The following is a 23,238-nucleotide window of genomic DNA, read 5'->3' as shown; positions in this document are numbered from 1 at the left end:
GGACCTTCCAGTCCAGTTTTTTTTTTTTTTTGGCCATAGGTCACCGCGATCCCCGATACTCGCGCACAACGAGGAAACGACGTGGAACACACCCCTCAGCCCTACATCGTTTTTGTGCCCCTGCCCCAGAGTTTTATCTTTCGCGTTATCAAGCACCACGGGTTTGTTTTGGTGCTTCGATGTGGCGGAAAAAGTGGCGTACAAAGGCGATCACTCACATTCGCTGTAATTTATAACGAACGAAATTTCAAGGAAATGGTTACAAGCCAGTACCTAGAGCAAGAGCGAAGCGTTATTCGTGGCGGAAAATGTCAGGCCGAGTTCAGATAAAAAAAGCAAGCTAAAAAAAAAACACTCTAATGGAGCTTACATTTCTAAATATAACAGTTAACAAGCGCAAAGCGGGCTGTTTGAGCAGTTGATCTATGCAAAATAATCGAGTACTGCTCTCTTTCGCGCACTATGTATGATTTATGATAATGCGAGGGGAACCATGGTGGACATCTTCGAATATGAAATGAAGCGTCGTTTACCAAAATGGAGTTTTCAAATAGTCGCGCAACACGTGTAGGCATGTGTCATGTCGTTACCGTACATTTAGGCGACCATTTAAAACCGTGATTTGGTGCTTCTCGTGCGCTGCACGATCTTTGCTGTGAAACATATACACCGGGCGTTATATTCCACTTGGCTTTTTTAACAGCACGTCATATGGCCAGGAATAAAATATATATATCCGCTTTCATGTCAGAAACAGCCGTTGCTTTCTTGTCATATCCAATTCAACTGCCACACTTGGAACGTTATTTCTTCATGTCGCGAGTAAATGTTTTCTGGCACATTTACTCCGTTTACGTTGTCGTTCAGTATAAATTCTTGCGCCATCTCCAGTGAACGCACTGGGACGTTTCCCAACTTTCTACTGTAGTGGACAGCAAATGGCCCGTCACGCCACTATATATGCGAAATGTGCGTGACGTTAGCTGTTAGAACGCCGACAGTGCAAGCCTGCTACAACAGTCTACATCACAGGAGAACAGCCTGAAAGGGCAAAAACACCGTAGGATAACTAGGATAACGATTTTTGTAATGGTGACGCTAATGGCAAATTAAATTGCAGTTCGTGCCCCGTTTTCAAATCAGCGTTTGTTTTGTCAGCTGCCTAGATAAAACACATGCGTCGTAAGATAGTTGTTTAAACAAGGGATACGAAAAAAATAATGGAAGTCTGATATAAACTTTGTCTTGCATTACTGTTCATTTTCCGACACGCTCAGACTGCACCCGGCTGAAGTTAGACGGATTACATTATCCGAGATTGTGTATTGCGTAAAAAGGCAGCGCACTCAAGTCAACTGTCCTGTAAAAAGGATCGCTTATGCCAACTGAGCGGGAACTTGCAGCCTCCGAGTTAATTGTATGCTGTTTATCTAGGCGAGTGTGTAGCAACGTGCCTCTATCAAGTTTTTAAAATCTTTGGCTGGCTACAATTCCCCATTGTGTTTACTGTCATTGACTGATTAAGTATGGGTATTGAGTTGTGCACATACCGCGTCTGCAATGGCTGTTTCGTTCAACCGAGAAAATTGCGAAACCATGTAGCATTGTATGGCTCCGGTCGCGTTTGTTTCGTCAGTGTTATGTCGTGGGTGGATTCCTACTGCTTGTATTATTTTCCCTTGCCCATCCACTAATTTGAGTGGGAGACATTTAGGGTATTTAGGGTCAAGGTTAGGGGCAGGATCAAGGAAGATTTTTCACCGCGAATGCAACTAATTATAAAAATGCTTCGTGAGTTCGCGCGCGAAGCGACATCAGAACGGGAAATATAAGCTGCAGTTTGATAACCTTATAATGAGTAACGGAATCTTAACCCTTCAAGCAATGAAGTGGTCCCCTTCCCAAGACAAGAGGCTCCCGCGAATGGAAATTGAGGTCTCATCTAAGCTGAAGACAAGAAGCTGTCTAATATTCTGGGAAATGTTAGCAGTCTTTTCAGAAAACAGCATCCCCTATCTGCGTTTGCCAAGCCCTGCTCTACTGACATCATACTAGGAACAGAGACTTGGTTGTCATGCGATGTGTTCTTCTAAAAAAATTATTTTGGCTTGAAAGGACATAGAAGAAGCGCGAGGCGGTGGTGTTATAATTGCAGCAAAAAAAAATTCCTACCATGCCTATTTGACACGGATTTCTGTAGTGAAATTTTGTGGGTCATGCTTCAGCTTTCATGTGTGACTTGTGCCGTTGGGGTTTGTTACCGTCCACCAGGCTCGCAAGAGACATTCATAAAGTGCCTAACCGAAACGGTAACGTTTGTATGTAACTGATGTCCTCTCCCACCTATGATTCTTGCGGGCAACATTATTACCCTGGAATTAACTGCTGGATGGGCACAGCCGAAGGTAGCCAGCCGCAGGATTCTTCAGCAGCATGCGTGATCATGATAGCAATGATAGCTGGATGACTGTTTGTAACAAGCTGACCGAAGTTGAAGAAAAGTGCATTCCCAAAATACAACTAACTCTGTCTACTGGAAGCCTGTGGCTTACCTCTGACGCAAGGCAGTATTAATAAAAATAAATAAAAAAGACGCACTTGCTCAAAAGTTAAACTGTCGACATGTGACGATGCCTGGAAGTGCTATCGGGAACAATAAAAGTTATGCAAAATTGAAATTGAAAGAGCTAAAGGCAAAATTTTTAACGTGATATTTTCAACATGTTAGCTAACAAAACAAAATAATTCTGGAAATAAACCCCAACCCGTCATCATCGTGCTTCATATCCCTAATGAAAGACAACGAGCTCCTTCCACCATCAGAGGTCGCTATTGTATGAAATGCTTTCTTTTGTTCTGTTTTTACATGTGAACTTTCAGTTCCAGCTAACATTGACTTCGGTGTTGTTATCTCCATCTTGAGTGATATCATAATTACTCAGAAGAGCACAGAAGCTGCTATTGATCGTCATTCTAACAGCTCGGCTCCCGGTCCAGGCGGAATCTGTCCAAAACTCCGAAAAATAACTAAACCAGTGGCATCGCGGATTTTCGCTCTTTCTCAACAATCTATTGATTCAGGGTAATAGCTAAATAAATTCCAAAATTCAAGTCTGCTGCCTCATCATCTATGTCTCTCAAATTGCAGATCCATTTCACTGACTCTACCATACCATGTAAACTGTTGGAACACATTATAATATCAGCAATTGTGAAATACCTAACAGAGAACAATCTTCCCTTCATTAACCACCACGATTTCCAACAGGGTTGCTCATGCGAGATGCATTTATTCGAGCTAATCTCCGACCTCTACAAAGTTATTAACGACTCATCACAAATACACGCCATATTTATTGATCTTGCGAAGGGTTTTGACAAGGTAGCTCATAGCTGTTTTTAATGAAACTTTGTTATTTTAATATACCTATCAGTACTACGAATTGGGTTACTAACGTTTTACCAACCGGTACGAACTTGTAACTGGTAATGAATTTTGTTATTCGTGTGCACTAGTAAAATCCGGGGTGCCGCAGGGCTCTGTATTGAGACCGATTTTATTCTGGCAATTTGTCAACGAGATCAGCGATAATATTACATCTACAGGTAGGCTATCTGCAGATGAGTGCGTAACTTATAGACGAATACCTCCCCCCCCCCCCCCCCCTTCCTTCGCTCAACACTGACACTTTGCAATCTGACCACGCGAAAATTACTGACTACAGTGTAAACAGGGGCAAGCGGAAATACATTTTTCATAAACTAAGGCTATAGCTTTCGCTAGAGCGGCTAACCCAAGGCTTACCCTTACTCGATGAAACCAAATGCCCGCACAATTTGGGAATTCCTTTATCTGCAAACGTTTCATTGAATCAACTCATCGATGCGATTACTAGGTGATCATGCTACAGCAGGCGTAACTTATACTCGGCGAACAAGTCTGCTAAATCATTAGCCTACGCGACACTGGTTTGTTCAAAAATGGAGTACGCGTCTATTTGGAGCGCGCATCAGTCGTACCTCATCAACAAGCTCTAGACAGTCCAAAACACAGCAGCCCGATTCATTACGAAAAACTGTTCTCGGACGTCTAGCATTCGTAACATTAAAATATCTCTAGCGCTATCCTCGGTAGAAAATTGAAGACTGATAGGACTGCATTCCCATTTTCGCAAGCTTTATCACTGCAGGTCGTCTTTCAGCGCGTGCCACACAAGGCCCGCCAACCGTCTCTTCCCGCGCGTTGATCCTGCCTTTAAAGTGCAGCCCGTTCTTGCGCGCATTAACTTGTTGAGTCACTCGCCCCTCTTTCTCACGATATATCACTGGAATATGTTACCGAATGAAGTTGTATCCTCTCCAAGCCATGATAAATTTCTAGCAAAACTATAACATTATTTTATTGAATTGAGCTCTGGGTTTTATAACATGCCAAAACCATGATTTGATAATGAGGCACGTCATAGTAGGGGGACTCCGGATTAATTCTGGCCACAAGATCTTTAATGTGCCCATAACGCGCAGGACACGCGTCTTTGCATTTCGCCCCCGTCGAGGTGCGACCGCCGCAGCCGGGATTCGATTTCGCGACCTCGTGCTTAAGAGTTCAACAGCCACCACGGCGTGTTGAAAAAAAAAAAACACTATTTTAATTTACGCAAGTAGAATTCTCTTGCTTGTTTGTTCATGACGTCAGTGCTTTCTTGTGCTCCTTTCCTTGTATCACTTTTTTTTTGCATCATACTTCCTTGCGCACTTGCCTTTGTTTTAGATTACAACCGAGTTCCTTGTCCTGCATAAAATTTTTTCTGGTTGCGTTCTTTTTTTATCTTAACATGACGCATTTGAGTGAATGTGTACTGATATTAACAAGAATTTTCCAGTTTAAGTACGCAGTCTACGCAAACTTGATTTTTCAACACGCCCATTTTTAATAGCCATATGGCTCTTCAAGGTTTAGGACGTGCTGTTATAGCACTTTTACGTTCTCTTTTGCTCGCTTTTTCTTTTTTTTTATTTCAACATGCATTATCTCTTTGTATGCGTGTACTCTAACCAACGCTGAATTAGTGTAGCACCTCTATGTAATGCTCGTATGGGTCTTTAGGGTACTTGAATAAAAAAACAGATGTTTACGTGTGCAATAATGGAGAGGATTGGCCATCATCCGACAATCAGACTACGAGGCATATTATTAGGCAGCAAATTAATTTAATCATTACCAGTCTGTTATACGAGCGTAAGTATATATCCATAGAACCATGATAAGGTGCCATTAAGAAATAAGTTCTCCAGCTTACTTCAAACGCGTGTGCTCGTTTTCGGGGATCCAAAATATTCTAAGCCCCTGCAAGTTTCTTTTGAGACTGGGTTCTAGCAGGCGGAGAAAAAGAAAGCGAGTTAAAGAAACAACAACCAAACAATCTGCAAATAGTTGCCAGAGGTATCTTAGAAAGGTGAAAGCACACAAAAAGAGTGACGCGTTTTTAAATCTGCCAGGGCCCAAAAGAATACGCATAGTGCGCACCACTCAGTGAGAAGTAGGAACAGGAGCCGAGGAAAATACACCGCATTGATTCGAGGAGAGCTTTTCTGCTCGGATGGTGGATAAGTGTAGCAGAAACTCCACCTGCGCATTCATTCGATGATGCATTTCCGTACCAAGGCTTGTGGAAGTCCGCTTTCTCAGCCGTGTTGTGCTCACTTCGCCTGAAAGGCGTTTCTATGCCTCCCGTTCCTCGCGCACTGCAGAAAGCGCTATGGCAAAAAAAAAAAGAAGAAAAAGAAAGATAAATCCAGCGTAGGTATTGCGTGGGATAGACAGCAGTAGAGCTGCAGCTTCGCTTCTGTTTGGGAAGCAGGTGGTGTCAGGGAGCTGGGGCCAAGGCGGATACCAATATCATCGCAGATTCACGCGTTCGGCTGTCACCACAAAGCTCTCTCAGAGCGCTCACTACTTAGCGCTGTGTGATGGCCGGTGTGTGTGTAACGGGAAGAAGAGTGAGCTATATCATGCGCGTTATCACTTTTGGCGAGGACATAAATTATTATTTTTCATGTCCGCGTGTTTTCTTTCTTTTTTTTCGCTGCTGGTAAATTTAGCATCGAGATGTAGGTTTATGAGCACATACAAAAGATATAATCTGACTTGTGCGTATTCTGCTTTCGTAGCTTGTGAAGGCGCTGACTCTTATTTGGACCCGTTGTGAATCATAAAAAAAAATATAGTCTGGAAATTGTTCTGTAGCCATGAACCTGTTTTTAACGTTATTACGAGTGGTTCTTGTTTGTCAATTCATAGTTGTTGGAAATGAGGGGGCTGTGCAAAGCTGTGAGTATAGGCACGTGTGCAAGGATGTATGCAGGTATTTTTAATCAGAACATTGTACCTAGAAGCTGCACATTGGAAAGCAGCATATCCCCAAGTGGCTTTTCTCAAGCATTCGTATTCGATAAAAAAAAGAAAAATATGCTCGAGCTCCCCTAAAAATTCCTAATTAGCGCATTTGGCCGACGACCTTGGCGCACTTACTGCAGCAAGACGTTGCGGGTTACCGTCCAATGCTTTCGTTGGTGGTTACGTAAATTTGACGTCAGGAGAATGGAATAAAGACACATTGAAATACCTTTACGTTATAGGGCCCCATTTCAAGCTTCCCCACACTAATTGGCTTAGTGCAGCAAAACACGCTTCACAGGGTGCAATAATTTTTGTTGCAGGAAGTGGGACGACAAATAATTCTTGGAATTCATATTTATCTTAGTTTAGGTTAGGTTATAATTCAATGATATATCTAATTCTTGTTGTTGGTGAATTTTTTTTCATCTTCAACCAGAAAAATTACCCGGCAGAATGTTCTAAGCTTCCGGAATAACGGGATGCTATTCCTCTGCCGAGTATATATATATAATATTCGCTATAGCATACATTATTCTAATCAAGGGCAAACGGTGGCTGTCCCGAGACGACCTGTGCTTGCAGAAGGATGAAATTAGCGTGTTTCAGCATAGAGCTGAGGTAACGCAGACGTGTACTTAGGCTGAAGGAACAGCACGGAAAAGGCAGTGACGGAGAGTGCAAAAGGAATTGCGGAGTTAAATGCTATAGTGAATAATTTTATATTTACAACGAGCGAGAGACTAAAAATATATATATAATGCTACCGATGGAGTGGGCAATGTTACGCACCCAACAAAGCAATTTTCCCTGACGCTTTTATGGGAGCATTTATTTAAGCAGGAGCCATTTCCCGTGATACTTAATCTGCCCGCGCGCACATTCAGCTCTCACCTCTCTGGCGCGCGCATTCTTATTCCCTGCAGTGTCCCACCTCTCGAGCTTTCCTCTATATAAATACATTTTGCTCATTCTCATTGCCTCCACCCCCCCTCCTCCCCTCACCCTGACCTTTTCGCAGGTGCTTTTTTTTCTTTTCTCTTATGTACTTAATTTTTTTTCCACGCACTTAAAAAAAATCTCGCGTGCGCGCACGGGGGGTGACGTACAAGTGGGTCCATTCGCGGGGGCGCTTTCGCAGCCATTTCTCGCCGGAGGTCGCCGAACGTTGACCTTGCAAGTTTTATTACGTGCTCCTGAGCAGGGCCCCGTTCGCCATTCTCGAGCGCGCTGCCGGTCTCCGCATCCATACGCATGCCGAGAGAGTTACGACGAGACAACGTTGGTGCGGGAGTTGCTCTCGTGAGCAAGCCTCGGCAGCGAGGGACTGCCTCCCAGAGCTGCGATTAATGTGCGTCGTAAGACCCTTTCTTTTCTGCGCTCACGTATGAAAATTACCTTTGCCAGCACAGTGCGTGCTCGCTCGCGCTCAGCAGTAACCGGGGTGAGGGCAGGTGGCGCTTGGACTAGGTCGTCGTAGAAGGGATTCGAGAGTCCGAGGAGAGACAGGGAAATCGAGACTTTGTCACACAGAAAAAATAAAAAAAAAACCGTTGATAAGAAATTGCCAGCGCTGTTTTCTCTCTCTCTTTCTCTCTCCCTCTCCCTCTCTCTCTCTCTCACACACACACACGCACACACACGCACATCCACACGCACGCACGCACACAGTCGCGTCTGAAGTAAACGCAGACAGCCTCTTTCTTCCACTACGTCAGATTCTTGCCCGTTCTCAGGCCCTTCTCTCAACTCACGGTGCGTGTTGTTTCCTTTTCTGTTTGATTCTTTTAAGTTTTTGCTGCCACCCATTTTTTTTATATATTTGCGTATTCAGCTGGCAATGTGGTGTCGAGGCGTTACGGCGTTGGCTCAGAATGTCGACGCCAAGAGAATGGGCGACGCAGTGAAGGCGCACGACTGGCCGTCCTGCGGTGCTTGTACGGGCGAGCGGCTTGTTACGGCATGGTCTCACTCTCGCCTGCTCTCGCGGCGCGCGCGCGCAGTAGCGTTCGCAAGCAGTGACCCACATTTTCTCGGCACCTTCCCTCCCCCCTACTGCGCCCCTCCCCCCACCCGTTGCTACTATGGTCGCTAGGGCCCCGCGCCTCTCCCGCGGGTTAGGGTTATCGCGCGCGGGCTGAGAAGGTGCGGTGTATGTCTTTGTGTGTGTATGTGCTCCTGTGTATACGGCGCCTGGGCCATGTTTTAAACAGGAGCTTGGCTCCCTTCGCTCGTAGCGGACAAGATTATGCCGGGTCATTTTCTCTGAGACGACGAAAATGACTTATGTTCCGAGAACGCTTGAGTTGCGAAAAAAAAAAAAAACACGAGCTGCTCTAAGTAGGACGCGAAGAAATAGAACAAAATCGTATATCCCGTTTCTTCTGCCAGAATTGTCCGGTCCGCGCAGGCTACTGAATTTCCTACGCTTTATGTATCCGCTTGCTTTTGCTGTAGCAAATTCTAGCCTTTACGACTTGCCCTTTTGGGCACCATTTAACCTCTTCTTTTTCTTCGTTTTGTAAACATGCTGAATCGCCGATTTTATTTAGCCGAAGAAAATACTTTGTCTTGGTATGCGTAGGGGTATCTGAATTAAGTCACATATCTTTGTGTACCACTGGTACAGATGCAGTACCGGACCACAGTATAACCGTAATTCTACCTCATAAACCTCGGAAGTAATATCCTTCAAAATGACTTTTATTTGTAGTTTGTCATACGCGAATAGGCGTAAGGCTTCAGCCACGCAAAGCGCTGATGAACCTTAGGATGCCAGAAACAGAAGATACTGTTTAACGCTGACGCCAAGTTGATGACTACACTGCAAAAAACTCGCTACAAAAATAAAATATATAATGATACCCAGGAGATGGGACTGACCTTCATTTTTTAAATCTCACCATGAATCGCAACGTTCTTTTTGTTACTTCTTTTGCAGGAACCTGCAGGTAAGGGGTCGGTCCCCGAAATATTGTATTCGGAGGTTCAAGATTATCGTTGCAATTTACGAAAATATTCACTACGAAGAGTAACAGCCACAATTCACTCCTTCCACTGAACGCATAATATAAGAAGGAAGAAAAGGTAGGACAACACCGCTTCCTGCTGCACCATTTAAACATTTTATTTAGATCTTAATGAGCGTGAAAGACAACAGATTACAACGTTAGTTTCGACTACATTTGGAGAAGTTATTGGGCTGATAAATATAGAAGAAGCACGATGATACGTTTCCTGGCATAAGCTTCGCACATCTGCTCCGGCGGGAGCGCGAGGCAAAATAACGCAATGCCGCTGCTGATCTACGACCGTGTAAGATGACATTAGGCGTATCGCAGCGCGTGGGACGCGCAACACTGGTGACACGCAGATATGCCTGTTGCCGACTGCGGACAAACGAAGGAAGAAGAAGAGAGCCCTCCCTTTGGCTGCGCCACAGGGAACCCGGCAGACAGCGTCCACGGCGGCAGCGCTTTCGGAGATAAGCGTAGCCCGAACGCGCACTCAATAATTTACCGCGCGTGCGATCCCGGCTGAACGGCAGAGGAGGAATCGAAGCTTGAGCCCGCGGGGCGCTGCGCGGCATCAAAGATTTACGCGGACAAGTAGTCAGCTGGTCGCCGTGATTCACCTCGACATTTCATTAAGATAAGCCAGCCACGCACAACATTCTCTTGCTTACCCCGCTTTGTTTATCTAGAAAGACCATTGATATTATTTTACGTCTGTCACTCTGTAAAAGCAACGTAACACCGCAGGAGGCCGCTCCGATTGGGTTCGAACATTGGTTCGCGCCGAGCGATAAACTAGGTCGGTTATGGTTACCCTAAAACGGCATAATGGCGGTTAGAGGCGCTTACCGGTTCCGATAAGAACGACCGCATGTGCACAGTCATTTATCTTTCTTTTTGTCTGTAAGCAGTGGTAGCGCGATATTACCTTTAACTCCACCGCCGCATGAATGGCGGTTTGGGTTCCACATATGTAGTGGTAAGGAAAGTGCTTAATGTGAATCAAAGTGACCTGGGCAGGGGCGTCTAGTACTTCAGTCCTCGAATAAAACACGTGCGCACGCACGCACGCACGCACACACAAAAAGAAAACTAATACTGTCCATGGTGTTCGATGGCAAACAAAAATAAATAAAAGAACCCCTACGTCCCGCAAGCGGTTGCAATAATTTTCTTATGTATTTCGTACCCCCCAAAAATTGAGTGGAACCGGTGCGGAATCCACATGATTTCCACGTGAAGTAATACAGGGAACGTGCGTGAGTATTTGAGGGCGAAGAATAACAGTTCAACGGAAATAAACCAGCGAACCTTAATCTTCTATATTGGGGCACTTCTCACTTATACTGCTTCGCACGCAAGATTTCAAGTGAATCCCGAAGCAAAAGTAATGAGCACAGTGTCGTTTGTGCGTCTTCGTATTCATGTAAATAATGTGATGGCTTCTATTTTCGTTATAGTTGGGTCTCTCGTAAATGCGAATCCGACTAATGCGTTTGAATATATTGAAAAAGAGGATGCCGTGATAAAGGTGAAAATCGACTTCGGATTTCCACGTACTTGGCATGATCGCAACACAAATTACATGATCAAAGTCCGCTTGAAATTACGATACCTTTTGAGCGTACTGATGTATGCGTTTTACACGTATGTCTCCACCCATCCCCTCTGTGTTTCTATTCCTTTTGCCCTTAGATCCATTTCTTTTATATTCTAGACTTGAGCTAGAAGTAGCAGCTGTAAGCATTCAATGATGATGAAGTCTTGATCTTTATTTTGGACTTAATAAAAGAGGAATTAGACAAGATACGTGTGAGGTTTCTTGCTTAATTACTCTTTGTTTTTCCGCCTTATGCGCTGCACAAGACATTTCCTTGATTTCACGATGCTAAACATAGGCTGAAAATCGAAAGACAGTGTGGCATTCTCATTCGTGCGCTTAATATTTGTGATTTTGCGAGGGTGTCAGGCGCAATTAGGTTTTATAATTCAGTTACATGAGAACGCAATATACTTCTCTTTAAAGGCCTTTCTCCACTCAGGGGTCTTCATGGTTAAGTTCTTGATCTTTAGTGAACATCATACGTGATAGGCGAGGTAGCACGTCGTCACCATTGCGATGGCGGCAGAATAAGATAAATATATATAGAGAGAGTCCGTCGCTGAACAAAAGTTCTCCACAGTTTAATAAATAAAATGGGAAGTGTACGAAAGCAGCGCGTGGGGAACAACAGTACATTAAAGAACTGAAAACTGTAAGGCAATTTAAGAGACCGTAAAGACGCTAGCCCAAGCGGGCCCACCTTCTACGGTCACCCAGTGGACCGTCGTCATTGCAGCTTCAAAACTTTCCGCGTTCTCATCATTCAATGCTTTGCCATCACTAGATAATGCCAATTGTGTCCTTTACTTCTGTTTTTGCTGCATGAGTGAAGATGCGAATCATGAAACACAACAAAAATAGGGGACAATTCAGTGAATGTAAAGATTGAAAAAAGGAAGAAACAGGCGCGCTTAAGGACGCACCAGATGGGGTGGGCAGGACGGGTGGGTTGGGCTCGAGACTAGTTCTAAAATGACTCTGCCTCGCCGCAGAGTGTTCTCGTTTGAGAAAACGCTGTTTCTCGCCAGTGACGTCGGAAGCATCCGGGCAATCCCCGCAGCGGACCATCACGTGACGGATAGGGCCCCTGGGTACCTTAGGCCTCCGGCTCGGACGGTCCTCGCCTCTCCTTTCCGTCTCCCCCGCACGTCCCCTCTACTGTGCACAGTAGGCGCCCGTCTTGCGTTTGTGTATGTACACGTGACACTTTGGCTCAGTTGGGTTGCCCGGCTCTTCTTCGTTCTTGCTTTTCAGACTTTGTCTTTCGCTGTGTATTGCTTGGCACAGTTCGAAAAGGACACTCTCATCGCAGAGCACTTGCGGTCATTTTATTTTCCCAGCGAGCATTGCTGTGTGATCGTCGCCTTCATGCTTCCTTCTCTCGACGTTAACGTGGACACTTCCAGCGGCCTCTAGATCCGCTTTGTTTGCCATAGGTCGCTTCTTATTCATTGCTTTGTATACATAACGAATTTAGCGTCTGGCGGTCTACACTTTCTCGCTATCATGTGACACATCCGAATGCGTTTCCTACATACTTCATGACGTTCTTTCCGATCTCTATGTTCGGTCTCCAAGTGTTGTAGGCGTCTGCGTCCATCGCTAGAGAAATATTTTCATTTTTCAAAGTGTATGTACTGCTATTAGAAATCGCAAAATTACTTACATGGGCAATGGTGAGGCAACATGAAAGCTGCAGTTTGCAAATATGTTGCCTTCAGAGGGAGGTTTCGTAGACATAACTAGTTTTTTCTCTCAGACGAATTTCCACATACGTGACGTTGGCGGAGTAGTATAGAGTATACTTTAAAATTATGGATATTGATGGTAGAGCCAGGATGAAAATGAGAGAAGAGCAGAAATTTGTTTTCCTTAAGGTTTGCAGAAGAAAATCGAGAATAGCGACTTTGTTTCTAAGTGCAAGAAGGCGGGAATTTCATGTAATTTAAGCAAATAATGCTGCTGTAACCTACATGCAGCAGCACACCCTTCTTCTTCCCACACTGTGCACAAATACCTTCTTGCTGGTGCACTCAAACACCACTATGTCGGATATCAAGTAATAAAAATAATCGTTATAACCTAACGTATTGGCTAAACTGAATGAAGAAAGATATGACACAAATATGAAAACTCAAAATAAGCTTCAGACGAACTTTGCGCACTCATGTGGATCTTCAATTACACCTAACTTGAGAACACTCTTGCAACCTTAAATAAGAAAGTAATCACCTGACAAGCTTAAATTCTGACGTAGGTTTAACGCTGACAATCAAATAATCACTTATATTCATTATTTATGCACTCGATCGTGATATCTATCTGTGGCGCAGCGGTGGAGTTATAAGTATACAGTTGACAGTGCATTTCTAAGTTGCGCTAGATCATGTTTTCTTCATATAGATTTAAAGGGCCCGCGCTAATTAAATACAAGTGAAAGCTGCGAATTATATCGTAGCGTAAAAACAGTGTGAACAACAGGGCAATTGAAGAGATATAAAGGAGAAAATTATTTCGAAGGAAACGAACAGTGCGTGATCTGCACACACACACACACACACACACACACACACACACACACACACACACACACACACACACACACACACACACACACACACACACACACACGCACACGCACACGCACACGCACACGCACGCACACACACACACACACACGCACGCACACGCACACGCACACGCACACGCACGCACGCACGCGCGTACGCACACACGTACACGCACACGTACACGCACACACACGCACGCGCGCGCGCGCACACACACACACACATATATATATATATATATATATATATATATATATATATATATATATATATATATATATATATATATATATATATATATATATATATATATATATATATATATATGGCTATAGAGGAATTTTTCAGGCTACCTTATAAACATAAAGAACTTGAGCGGTGCTACAAGGTAAATAGAACAAGTATTTAATTTCAACAGTTTCGATTGGTGGACCAATCTTCATCAGAGTTTACAAACCCAAGATTGATTGCTCCTTTCGTGAAGTATGTGTCGTCCGGGCAGGTGACCTTAATTTGCACTACACTAAGTGCATGTATGCTATTTACATTGTCGAATCTGGAAGCGATGTGCTTCCCGAATTGCAAACTCTATTTGGCTTGCTTTGTTTGGTTCTATATGTCACTGACCCAACTCATGGGTCAAATATTTTGGATTTACTTCTGTGCAATTCAGATGATGTAGTTAGCAATGTGACCGTTGTTCCTGGCATCAGCGACCATCATGCCATAGCTGCAGGAATATCTATGTATATTCCCCGCGTCAGTATCAACCAGTGAAGGAAAGTTTTCTTCCTTATGAGATGAGAGTATACACACCGATTTCTACAAAGCTAATATATACATTTTTATCGTTTGAACGCTTGGCTGATAACTTAAGCGTCAACGAGCTTGGTTCATTATTCAAGCAGAGGGTAAGTTACTACTGCATTCCAAACATCTGAAGAAATAAGTTGAAGAGATGGTACAAAACTTGGAATAATGGTTTCCTTGTTCGTGAGACTAACAAGCGACACCGGGAATTTTCTAACTAATGCAGCATTAAACACCAGATAACCTTCATAAAATACGGGTTAACATAGCTGTATAAGCGAGAGTCACATAAAGTACAAAAATATATATATACAAATTTGCAGAACCTAGCATCTGGCTTCCGTAACAACTGGAAGAAATTCGGCAAAAAAAAAGAAAGAATAGAAGGGGTGTGGAAGGGAGCAACTTGGGACGCCCAATTTATTGCATGAAGAAACTTTAGTTGCAGAGAACACGGCCAATGTAATACTGCTTAATTTTTTGAAGAATTGCTCTGTCATCGTATGAAATCGGCTCAGCTACCACCCTGTTGTGGACAATACCCTGCTATAGAAGAGGTCATATATTTTTATCAGTGTACGGCATAACAAAATTATTTGATTCTCTAGACTTCTCAGAAGCGACATGACCTGATAGAATTTTTTCGAGGTTATTAAAAAAATTTGCTCACCCAATGGCAAAGTGCCATCTGTGCAATTTATAATAAATTTCTTCTAGAAGGCAAACTTTTTATGGTTGGAAAGCCGCTAATGTTTTGCCTCTACTCAAGAGCTGTTCCAATAGCGACGTCTCGAATTGTAAAGCTAGTTTATTAACTCATATGTGTTGCAAACTGTGCCAGCTTATTTTGTAATTGGATTTGTTTCGTCATTTAAGCTCCATTTGGTATCTAACCGAACGCCAATATTGATTTATAAAGGAATTCCACCCTGTAACTACTTGAATTTTCTTCATTAATTGCTCACTATCTTGATAACAGAGGTCAATAAGATTGTGTATTTATAAATTTAAGAAAAGCGTACGATACGGTGTATTACTCACTATTATTACAGACGATGAGCAAAACGAGAACAAGGTGAATGCAGGAGCCCACGTTTTGACAAGTGCACTTCTCTTCTTAGAGGCGACATATGCTTTCCTCGTCATAGTATACATAGGTAGGGTTCTTCTAAAGGGGAGAGGGCGTAAGGAGGGGGCTACGGCAACGAGGGACGGTGTGTTAGCGGCGAGGGTGTCGAATTCAGAAAAAAGGAGTGCTGTGCACAAGGACAGGGACACGGTCGTCTGTCAATCACGTGTCAACGACGTGCACAGCCGTCCTCTATTACCTGTTTCGCTGGTGGTCGTGGGCTATCGTGTCTCTGACAGAGATAATAGAAGGAGTGGCAGAAACAGGTGCTCGTGAAAAAAAAATAAATGAAAAGGAAATATTGAAATGGGATAAATAAGTAAGTAAATAAATAAATAAATAAATAAAAGGGAAAAAGAAAGCGGAAACAAGAATTTGGAAAGCACATTTAGCGCGAGCGAACAAGGAGAAGAAAAAAAAAAACGCTAAGAAACCAAACTAAGTGTTGAAACACGTAATCATTGACGTAAACGAAGGAGTATATAGAACAAGTGTTTTACCAAGCTTGAAGTGTGCCTGTCCTGCGCATATTACTGCAAAAGAAAAAAATATCTAGCCTGTCGTAGCAAGGCTTGTCCTGGGGAGATACGTCAGCTTCGTAAGTGTAACGGCAGCGAAAAAATGCCTTGGTTTGATTCGTTTGTCGGAATGCTGGAGCAGAGGGAGAGAGAGAGAGAAAACAAGGATAGAAAAGGCAGGGAGGTCAACCAGAACAGCATCCGGTTTGCTACCCTACACTGGGGGTGGGGAAAAGGGGAATAGAAAGAGGAAGAAAGGGATAGAGTAAGCACTGAGTACGTGTGGGAGGGACACCGTACACAAGGACTCTATAAGCGGTCATTTAAGCCCGTGCACTTCAAGTACTGCACTAGCGCACCAATCGCTTTTCGAGCCAGTGACGGTTGTGGCCATGGTCCGAGTATCTTTGACTCGGTGGACGGTCTCGAGTCCAGTCTGTGTAAAGTTGCCCGCAGAGAGAGGCTTTGGACATCGTAGCGAGGGGAGGTACACAATAGGTGCTCGATGGTCTCCTCGCACGAACAGGAGTCGCACATCGGGCTCTTGGCCATTCCCATATTGCGTTCTGAAGCTGCTTTATTCAATTTTCTATAATCGTACTGGAATCTGTTCATCAGGCTATCTGAAGTCCCTACATTATGTTTTCTCGCGTAAAGACCATCCATTTAAGGTTAGGCCTTACCATTCCAACACAGATCTTTAAGTTTTTCTCACAAAGCATTGTCGGTGGGATTTCAGCAGCTGCGGATGTGGTGTACTGCAAGAATGTTGTTGTGTTTTACCCCGACGTGCCCCCCACAGTAGTGCATTAACGATACTGATGATCATGTATGCATAAAGAATAAAATTCACTTGACCACTAGAAAGAAATGGGTAAATTGATGATAGATGGCTTTGAGACCCAACGCCGATAATAAAATTGTCATCTCAGAAGAAATTAAATAGGGCGCAGGCATTGACCCTCAGATTATTGCAAACAGGCTCGTATCCCAGCCCGGCTTTATTCCACAAGCTTTATCGCGACGCTTATGCCAGTAGTTCTTGCAGGCACAGTAATGACTTCGCTAGCCTAGGCAATATACTCTGGCGTTGCCTCTCGTTGTGAGGCATGGAACAAATCATTGAGGACAAGTGGCTCTCCACTATCAAGAGCCCCGATGCCGGTACACATCTATGGGCTGTTCAGAGGGCCCACGATGCGGCTGCGGGGCATGGCCTGACTGTCCCAACGTGGGAGCGGCCCACAGCGTGCTGAGTCGCGCACCTCAGGACTTTCATTAAAGTTTTCCATCCATCCATCCATCCATCCATCCATCCATCCATCCGTCCGTCCATCCATCCATCCATCCATCCGTCCGTCCGTCCGTCCGTCCGTCCGTCCGTCCATCCATCCATCCATCCATCCATCCATCCATCCATCCATCCATCCATCCATCCATCCATCCATCCATCCATCCATCCGTCCATCAGTCCATCCATCCATCCATCCATCCATCCATCCATCCATCCATCCATCCATCCATCCATCCATCCATCCATCCATCCATCCATCCATCCATCCATCCATCCATCCATCCATCCATCCATCCATCCATCCATCCATCCATCCATCCGTCCGTCCGTCCTTCCATCCGTCCGAATAAGTGTGCTGAGTTCAATTAAAGACATTCATGATTTCCCAAAGAGGAACGAATTTTGTGCATATTACTGACGAAAAGTTTGCAGGCCTATGGAAGTTCTATTGACTACACCTTTCATTTATTCTGTGAAGCGAGATGTCATCGATAACTATATTAGTTTGAATAACAAGCAAGCGCAATTGCAGTATCATTGTCTATGTTTCCTTGACACCGATGTGTGCACGGAGTCACACATATCGCAAAAATTATTGCGTTTTGTTCAACAACAGGTGCGGCTCTTGTGCCACAAAAACTCATACATCATCATAATCACCAACAATAACTGCTGTAATATAAGCCACCTTCATTGTTGTGACATTTCTTTGTTGTATTCTTTAACAGGGATCCGTGGCAACAAGGCCGCCGGCACATCGCAGACCGAGCCAGAGTTTGCCGAGCCGATCCAGAACATCACCGTCCCGGCAGGACGAAAGGTCACCCTCGCCTGCGTTGTAGACAACCTCAACAACTACAGGGTTAGTGCACGCCTACCTGTCATGTGGGAAGGAGACACTGCCGGCAATATTACCTTGCAATTCACGGGCGAGCTACGATGGCAGCCGGCAGTTCACGTGAATATTTAATAAATGCAGATTACGCCTATTATTTTTTGAGGACGGAACATTACCTGCAGCTGAACTCCGAAGGAAGAGCGGTAGTAAGATGTCTTTCTTCTAGAAACATGTGCGCTCGCACGTCTTTACAAGCCTGGAGCATTACGATGTGCAACAAAAACAAAGGGAGGCAGAAACATGCCATCTTTACTGCCAATTTGCCGGCGCGAGCTACTACGTACGTAAGACACTTTGAGCGCGAGCGCTCAACGTTACGTACAATACACTTTTGAAGCGGCACTGTAAAACGCAGGAATAGAGTGTGACGAGGCACCGAGAAGACTGCCGCCCGTAATGTATACTTTTACTGGGGATCGGTTATATCGGTTTATGGAGTCAGAAATTATATCGGGAGGATGAGCAACAGGGGGCAAAAAGTTATGCAGACAGTGAGTGATGACACACATTGACGTGAATGTTCCTTTATCGGTTAAAAACGGTCATACAGTCCAGTGTCTTGACGTATCACAATGTTCTATGTGAACTGCTTAGATAAAGTCCGAGGCAAGGCTGTCAAAGCATTTGCTTCATGGAAGGTGTGTCACTGAATCGGCTCAGGCTTGCAAGAAACGTTAGTCGTCAAAGGAAGTAGCGCAGTGACAGAGCAGAACATTTTTCAAATTCAGGATTTGAACGCGCCACTACGGACCTTTCTAACAGAATAAATGCGCAGTTCTCCACCAGCTCTTTTGCCAGTGGAGACTGGCGAACTACATTTTTGAATGTGAATACAGAATACAGTGAGTGAGTCAGTGAGACAGACAGTGAGTGCGCGGTTAGATATTGGGGTGCTACAACATGAATCTATCCCAAACATTTCTATTTCAATTCTGCAATCATCCTTTCATGATTGGTCGCAAAATTTTCGGGCCAACACCACTTCTCCTGTCTGTCACGCGATGTCACGGAAACCGCAGAACCACCCCACCTGATATGACATGTACGCGCCGATTATGCATGGCTAGGCCGGACAAAAGAAACCTTATTTCTGATTCGACGCTTTTTTTTGCCGTTAGCCATCTGCTACTCGTCAAAAGCTTTCGGGCTGCGCCCACTTCGGCTGTCTCTCACGCGACGTCACAAAATCGCGAAAACTCACCACGTCAAAGTGATGTGAATGAATTGAATTTTTTTCTAAATAGCGGCAGAGTGCACCGTTCCGAAAGGAATAGAAGATGGGTGCAAACCAATCATTCAAGCACTGGCTACTCGCACCTGCCGGAGAGCATGGGTATATTTTTCGATAATAAAGCTTTTTTCATGGCCGTAAGAAGAAGAAGTTTGGTTCGGCACAGTCGCACTGATGTCTCGCTCCCTAGTGTTTTTGAATTTTTTCGACGTTTTCTCAAATAGATTTGTCGAAGACGTCGGACGACTCGCCAAGGTACCTTCCCTACCGGAGGCCGGGGGGGCCTTCGCCTCCCGTCGCTTCGATAGGAGCCTGCAGAAGAGCCCGATCTGGTAGCGGCGAGAGCCCCGTCATGACTACGCCTGACCTGACACCGGGGCAGAGGCCACCGACTGACCCTGAGAGCAACCGTGACAGTAAGCGATACAAGGCTACAGAAACAGACGACGAGTCTACGCTTATTGACGCTTGTGACATAGCTGACATCACAGATCTGGACGATGAAGGCTTCAGGCTTGTGCGTCACCGCAAGAAGAGGACCGTCGGAATCCCAGTGATTGTTACGCCTGCCACAGAAGGAGCCGACCTGAAAAAAGTAAATCCCATTGTTCTGTCTACAGATATTGAAAAAATTCTTGGCGCATCGCCAGTTAGGAGCCGATTTACTGCTCAAGGAGCCCTGCTTCTAGATGTACAGACAGAAGAGCATGTGAATTCCCTTCTCAGCTGCAAGTCGATCTCAGGGACTGCAATCTCAGCACGAGTGCCCAATTCATACCTGCAAAACACGTGCATTATTAGAGGAGTACCGAAGTGGTACACTGACGAGGAACTGTTGCTATACCTTAAACCACAAGGAGTTTACCATGCAAGGAGAGTCATGCGACGCGTCCAAATTTCCGAAACCGATTGGGAGTCCAGGCGAACCAGCTCCGTGGTTCTTACGTTCGCTCCAAATACAGACCGTCCAGAGAAGATAAACTTGGGCTTCACAAGACACGAGACCATTGACTACGTTGAGACACCACCTCGGTGCTTCAAGTGTCAGCGCTATGGACATGTGGCCAAGTACTGCCGTGGTGAGCAGCGGTGTAAGAGATGTGGAGGACCGCACGATTTCAAAACATGCGCGTGCAGAGAGAACGTTCTATGTGCAAACTGTAGTGGTGGTCATCCAGCTAGTTATAGCAAGTGTCCTACGCGGGCAGCGGCAATAAAGCGTAAGAAAACGTTTATCTTGGGGCCAACAGGGAACGATGAGAAAAATACGACGAAGAAAACGACAGAAAGACACAGAGAGTCAGACGCAATGAAATGGAGCTCAAAGAGTGAAACTGATTTTCCAAGCCTGAAGCCTTCTCCAGGAATCCAGGACACAGTGGTACCATCACGCAGCGGACCGGCTAAAACAGTCAAATCAATGAACAGAAGCCCCGTAGAAGAGAAGACTGCTGAACAACCGGAACAGCGAAGTTATGTGTCTGTACTGCAGCGACCCCAATCGCGTTGCGATGAAAACACACCACAGGAGAACTGTCAGCAGGTGCTACGTGCTCTCTTCAAGGCCTTGCGATCACACATAGAGAAGATGCCGGCTAGCTCGATGAAGGAAATGCTCGAAGTAGTCCTCGCTCTCGAGTCAGTGATTCTCAGCTCTACCTCTTCTTAAAGCACCTAGCAATATGGATGCGGTCAGGACACAATGTTCACCATCTCGTCCACAGGTGCCACTTATTATGCAATGGAACTGTGCGGGTCTTGCGTGCCATTTACCTGAACTGTCGCTTTTCTTACGCAACATGCCTGTGCCAATATTGGCCCTGTCCGAGGCTGGTCTTCCAAGTTCCAGAACAATTGCTGGTTATGTCGCACATGGAAACCAAAGTATTCCAACATTTCCGAACGGAAGCGCCATGCTATATGTGAGACGTGAAATACCACATTACGCTCTACCAGTTCAAGACCTTTGCAGCAGTGCTTTGGAAGTCACTGCTGTACAAGTGCGGCTGGGGAACCGAAGTCTCAGCGTGGTCTCCGTATATGTGAGCTCTCGTCAGAAGGTCCCGATGGGAGAAATGATAAGAGACCTCTGCAGCCGCTGCCCAGCTCCGAGGATTATATGTGGGGACTTTAACGCGCACCATACTCTCTGGGGCGACAAGACGACTGATGCACGTGGAAAGCAAATTGTTAGAGCTTTAAACACCGAGGGACTCTGCGTGGCAAATGACAAACAGCCAACGTTTTTTCGACCACCGGCCTCTTACAGTGTCATTGACTTGACGTTACATTCAACGGACATCCTCGCATCGTCAACGACTAGCAAAGATAGAATGGGCAGTGATCATTTTCCTGTCTTCGTTAACATTGCTGGATATCGAACCAACGGCCGAAGATCCTGTCCTGTGACGCATTGGGATACCTACAGGGACGGCCTAAACGAATCATCTGGAAACCTGTTCGCGGACATGCTACGCAGCAAGAGATTGGCTACCGCTGAGCTGAAGCTACCCGACCACTTCCCCGCTCCCGATCTAAAGCTCAAAAATCTATGCGCTGCCCGTAGAAGAGCGGAACGGAGGCTGATGAGGACGAAAGGCAACCCATCAATGAAGACTATATATAACAGGATTAATGCAGTAATTCGACGTTATACAAGGAAACTAAGAAGAGATCAATGGGCATCATTTTGTGCAAGCCTATCGGTCTTCACGCCAGTTCCACGGATATGGTGGGTCGTTAATAACCTTGCTGGAAACTTTCGACCAAACAAGCCATTTGAAGCCCTAGCATTGAAGTTAGGCAAGACACTCGCTTGTCTTGCGAATGACTCGCTGCAATATACTCTTCCGGAAGGTCAGCTGGCACAACCAACCTGCCACCGCCGCTATCGTCGTCTATAATGGATGCTCCTTTCACACTCAGAGAACTGGAACTAGCTATGAGCAGCCTCCGACGTCGCTGTGCGGTGGGACCTGACCTCATCAGTAATCAGATGCTGACTAACCTACCGGTTGAGAGACGGCGTGATTTGCTGGCATTTTTTAACCAAGTCTGGGCCAGTGGGGCTATCCCACATTTATGGAAGGTAGCATGGGTGGTACCGGTTCTGAAGCCTGGAAAGAATCCTGCAGCTCTGGACTCATACAGACCGGTATCACTGACCTCGTGTGCAGCGAAGCTAATGGAGAAGATGGCGTGCACAAGACTCACTTGGTATGTCGAGCAGGGTCGAAAACTACCATCGTGCATGACTGGGTTTCGGCAGCGTCTAAGCGCTCAAGACAATGTGCTGGACCTTCTAAGCCACATAGAACATTGCAGTGCGGATGGCCTGTCGACACTTGCTGTTTTCATGGATGTTTCTAAGGCTTATGACTACGTGTCTCAAAGAGCCATCATCAGCCAGTTGCAAGTTATAGGCGTCACGGGTCATCTCTTGCACTTCATACATACGTAACGTTCCTCAATGATCGTCGCATCAGAGTTCGTCTTGGCGACACTTTGAGCGATGAAATACGTATATTTCGCGGTGTGCCACAGGGGAGTGTTTTATCTCCCTTATTATTTAACACTGCTATGAGTAGCCTCCCAAGTGTACTAAACCATCGAACACCAGTGAAGATATCTATATATGCCGATGATATCTGCATTTGGGTCTCCGGCTACCAGCATCGCCGCCTTGCACGAATAGCCCAGGGAGCAGTAAAAGCCATTCAGGGCCACTTGGCAACGCTTGGATTATCACTATCAGCAGAAAAATCATCATTCGTA

The 23,238-nt window shown here is 45.2% G+C and overlaps 1 protein-coding gene across 8 annotated transcripts in view; it reads left to right on the top strand.

The window, feature by feature from the left end:
* Window positions 1–23,238, top strand: part of LOC135909324 (lachesin-like) — a 441,203-nt gene that overhangs the window by 290,696 nt on the left and 127,269 nt on the right. For all 8 annotated transcript variants that reach the window (XM_065441270.1, XM_065441264.1, XM_065441296.1 and 5 more), the window contains one exon: window positions 18,064–18,197. In XM_065441270.1, coding sequence (XP_065297342.1) covers window positions 18,064–18,197 — 134 coding nt within the window. The remainder of the gene's footprint in view (window positions 1–18,063; window positions 18,198–23,238) is intronic.

Source organism: Dermacentor albipictus, chromosome 1, assembly GCF_038994185.2.
Source record: "Dermacentor albipictus isolate Rhodes 1998 colony chromosome 1, USDA_Dalb.pri_finalv2, whole genome shotgun sequence".
Taxonomy (NCBI): Eukaryota; Metazoa; Arthropoda; class Arachnida; order Ixodida; family Ixodidae; genus Dermacentor; species Dermacentor albipictus.
The sequence above is the reverse complement of the archived record's forward strand: the minus strand, read 5'-3'. Positions and strand labels throughout refer to the sequence as shown.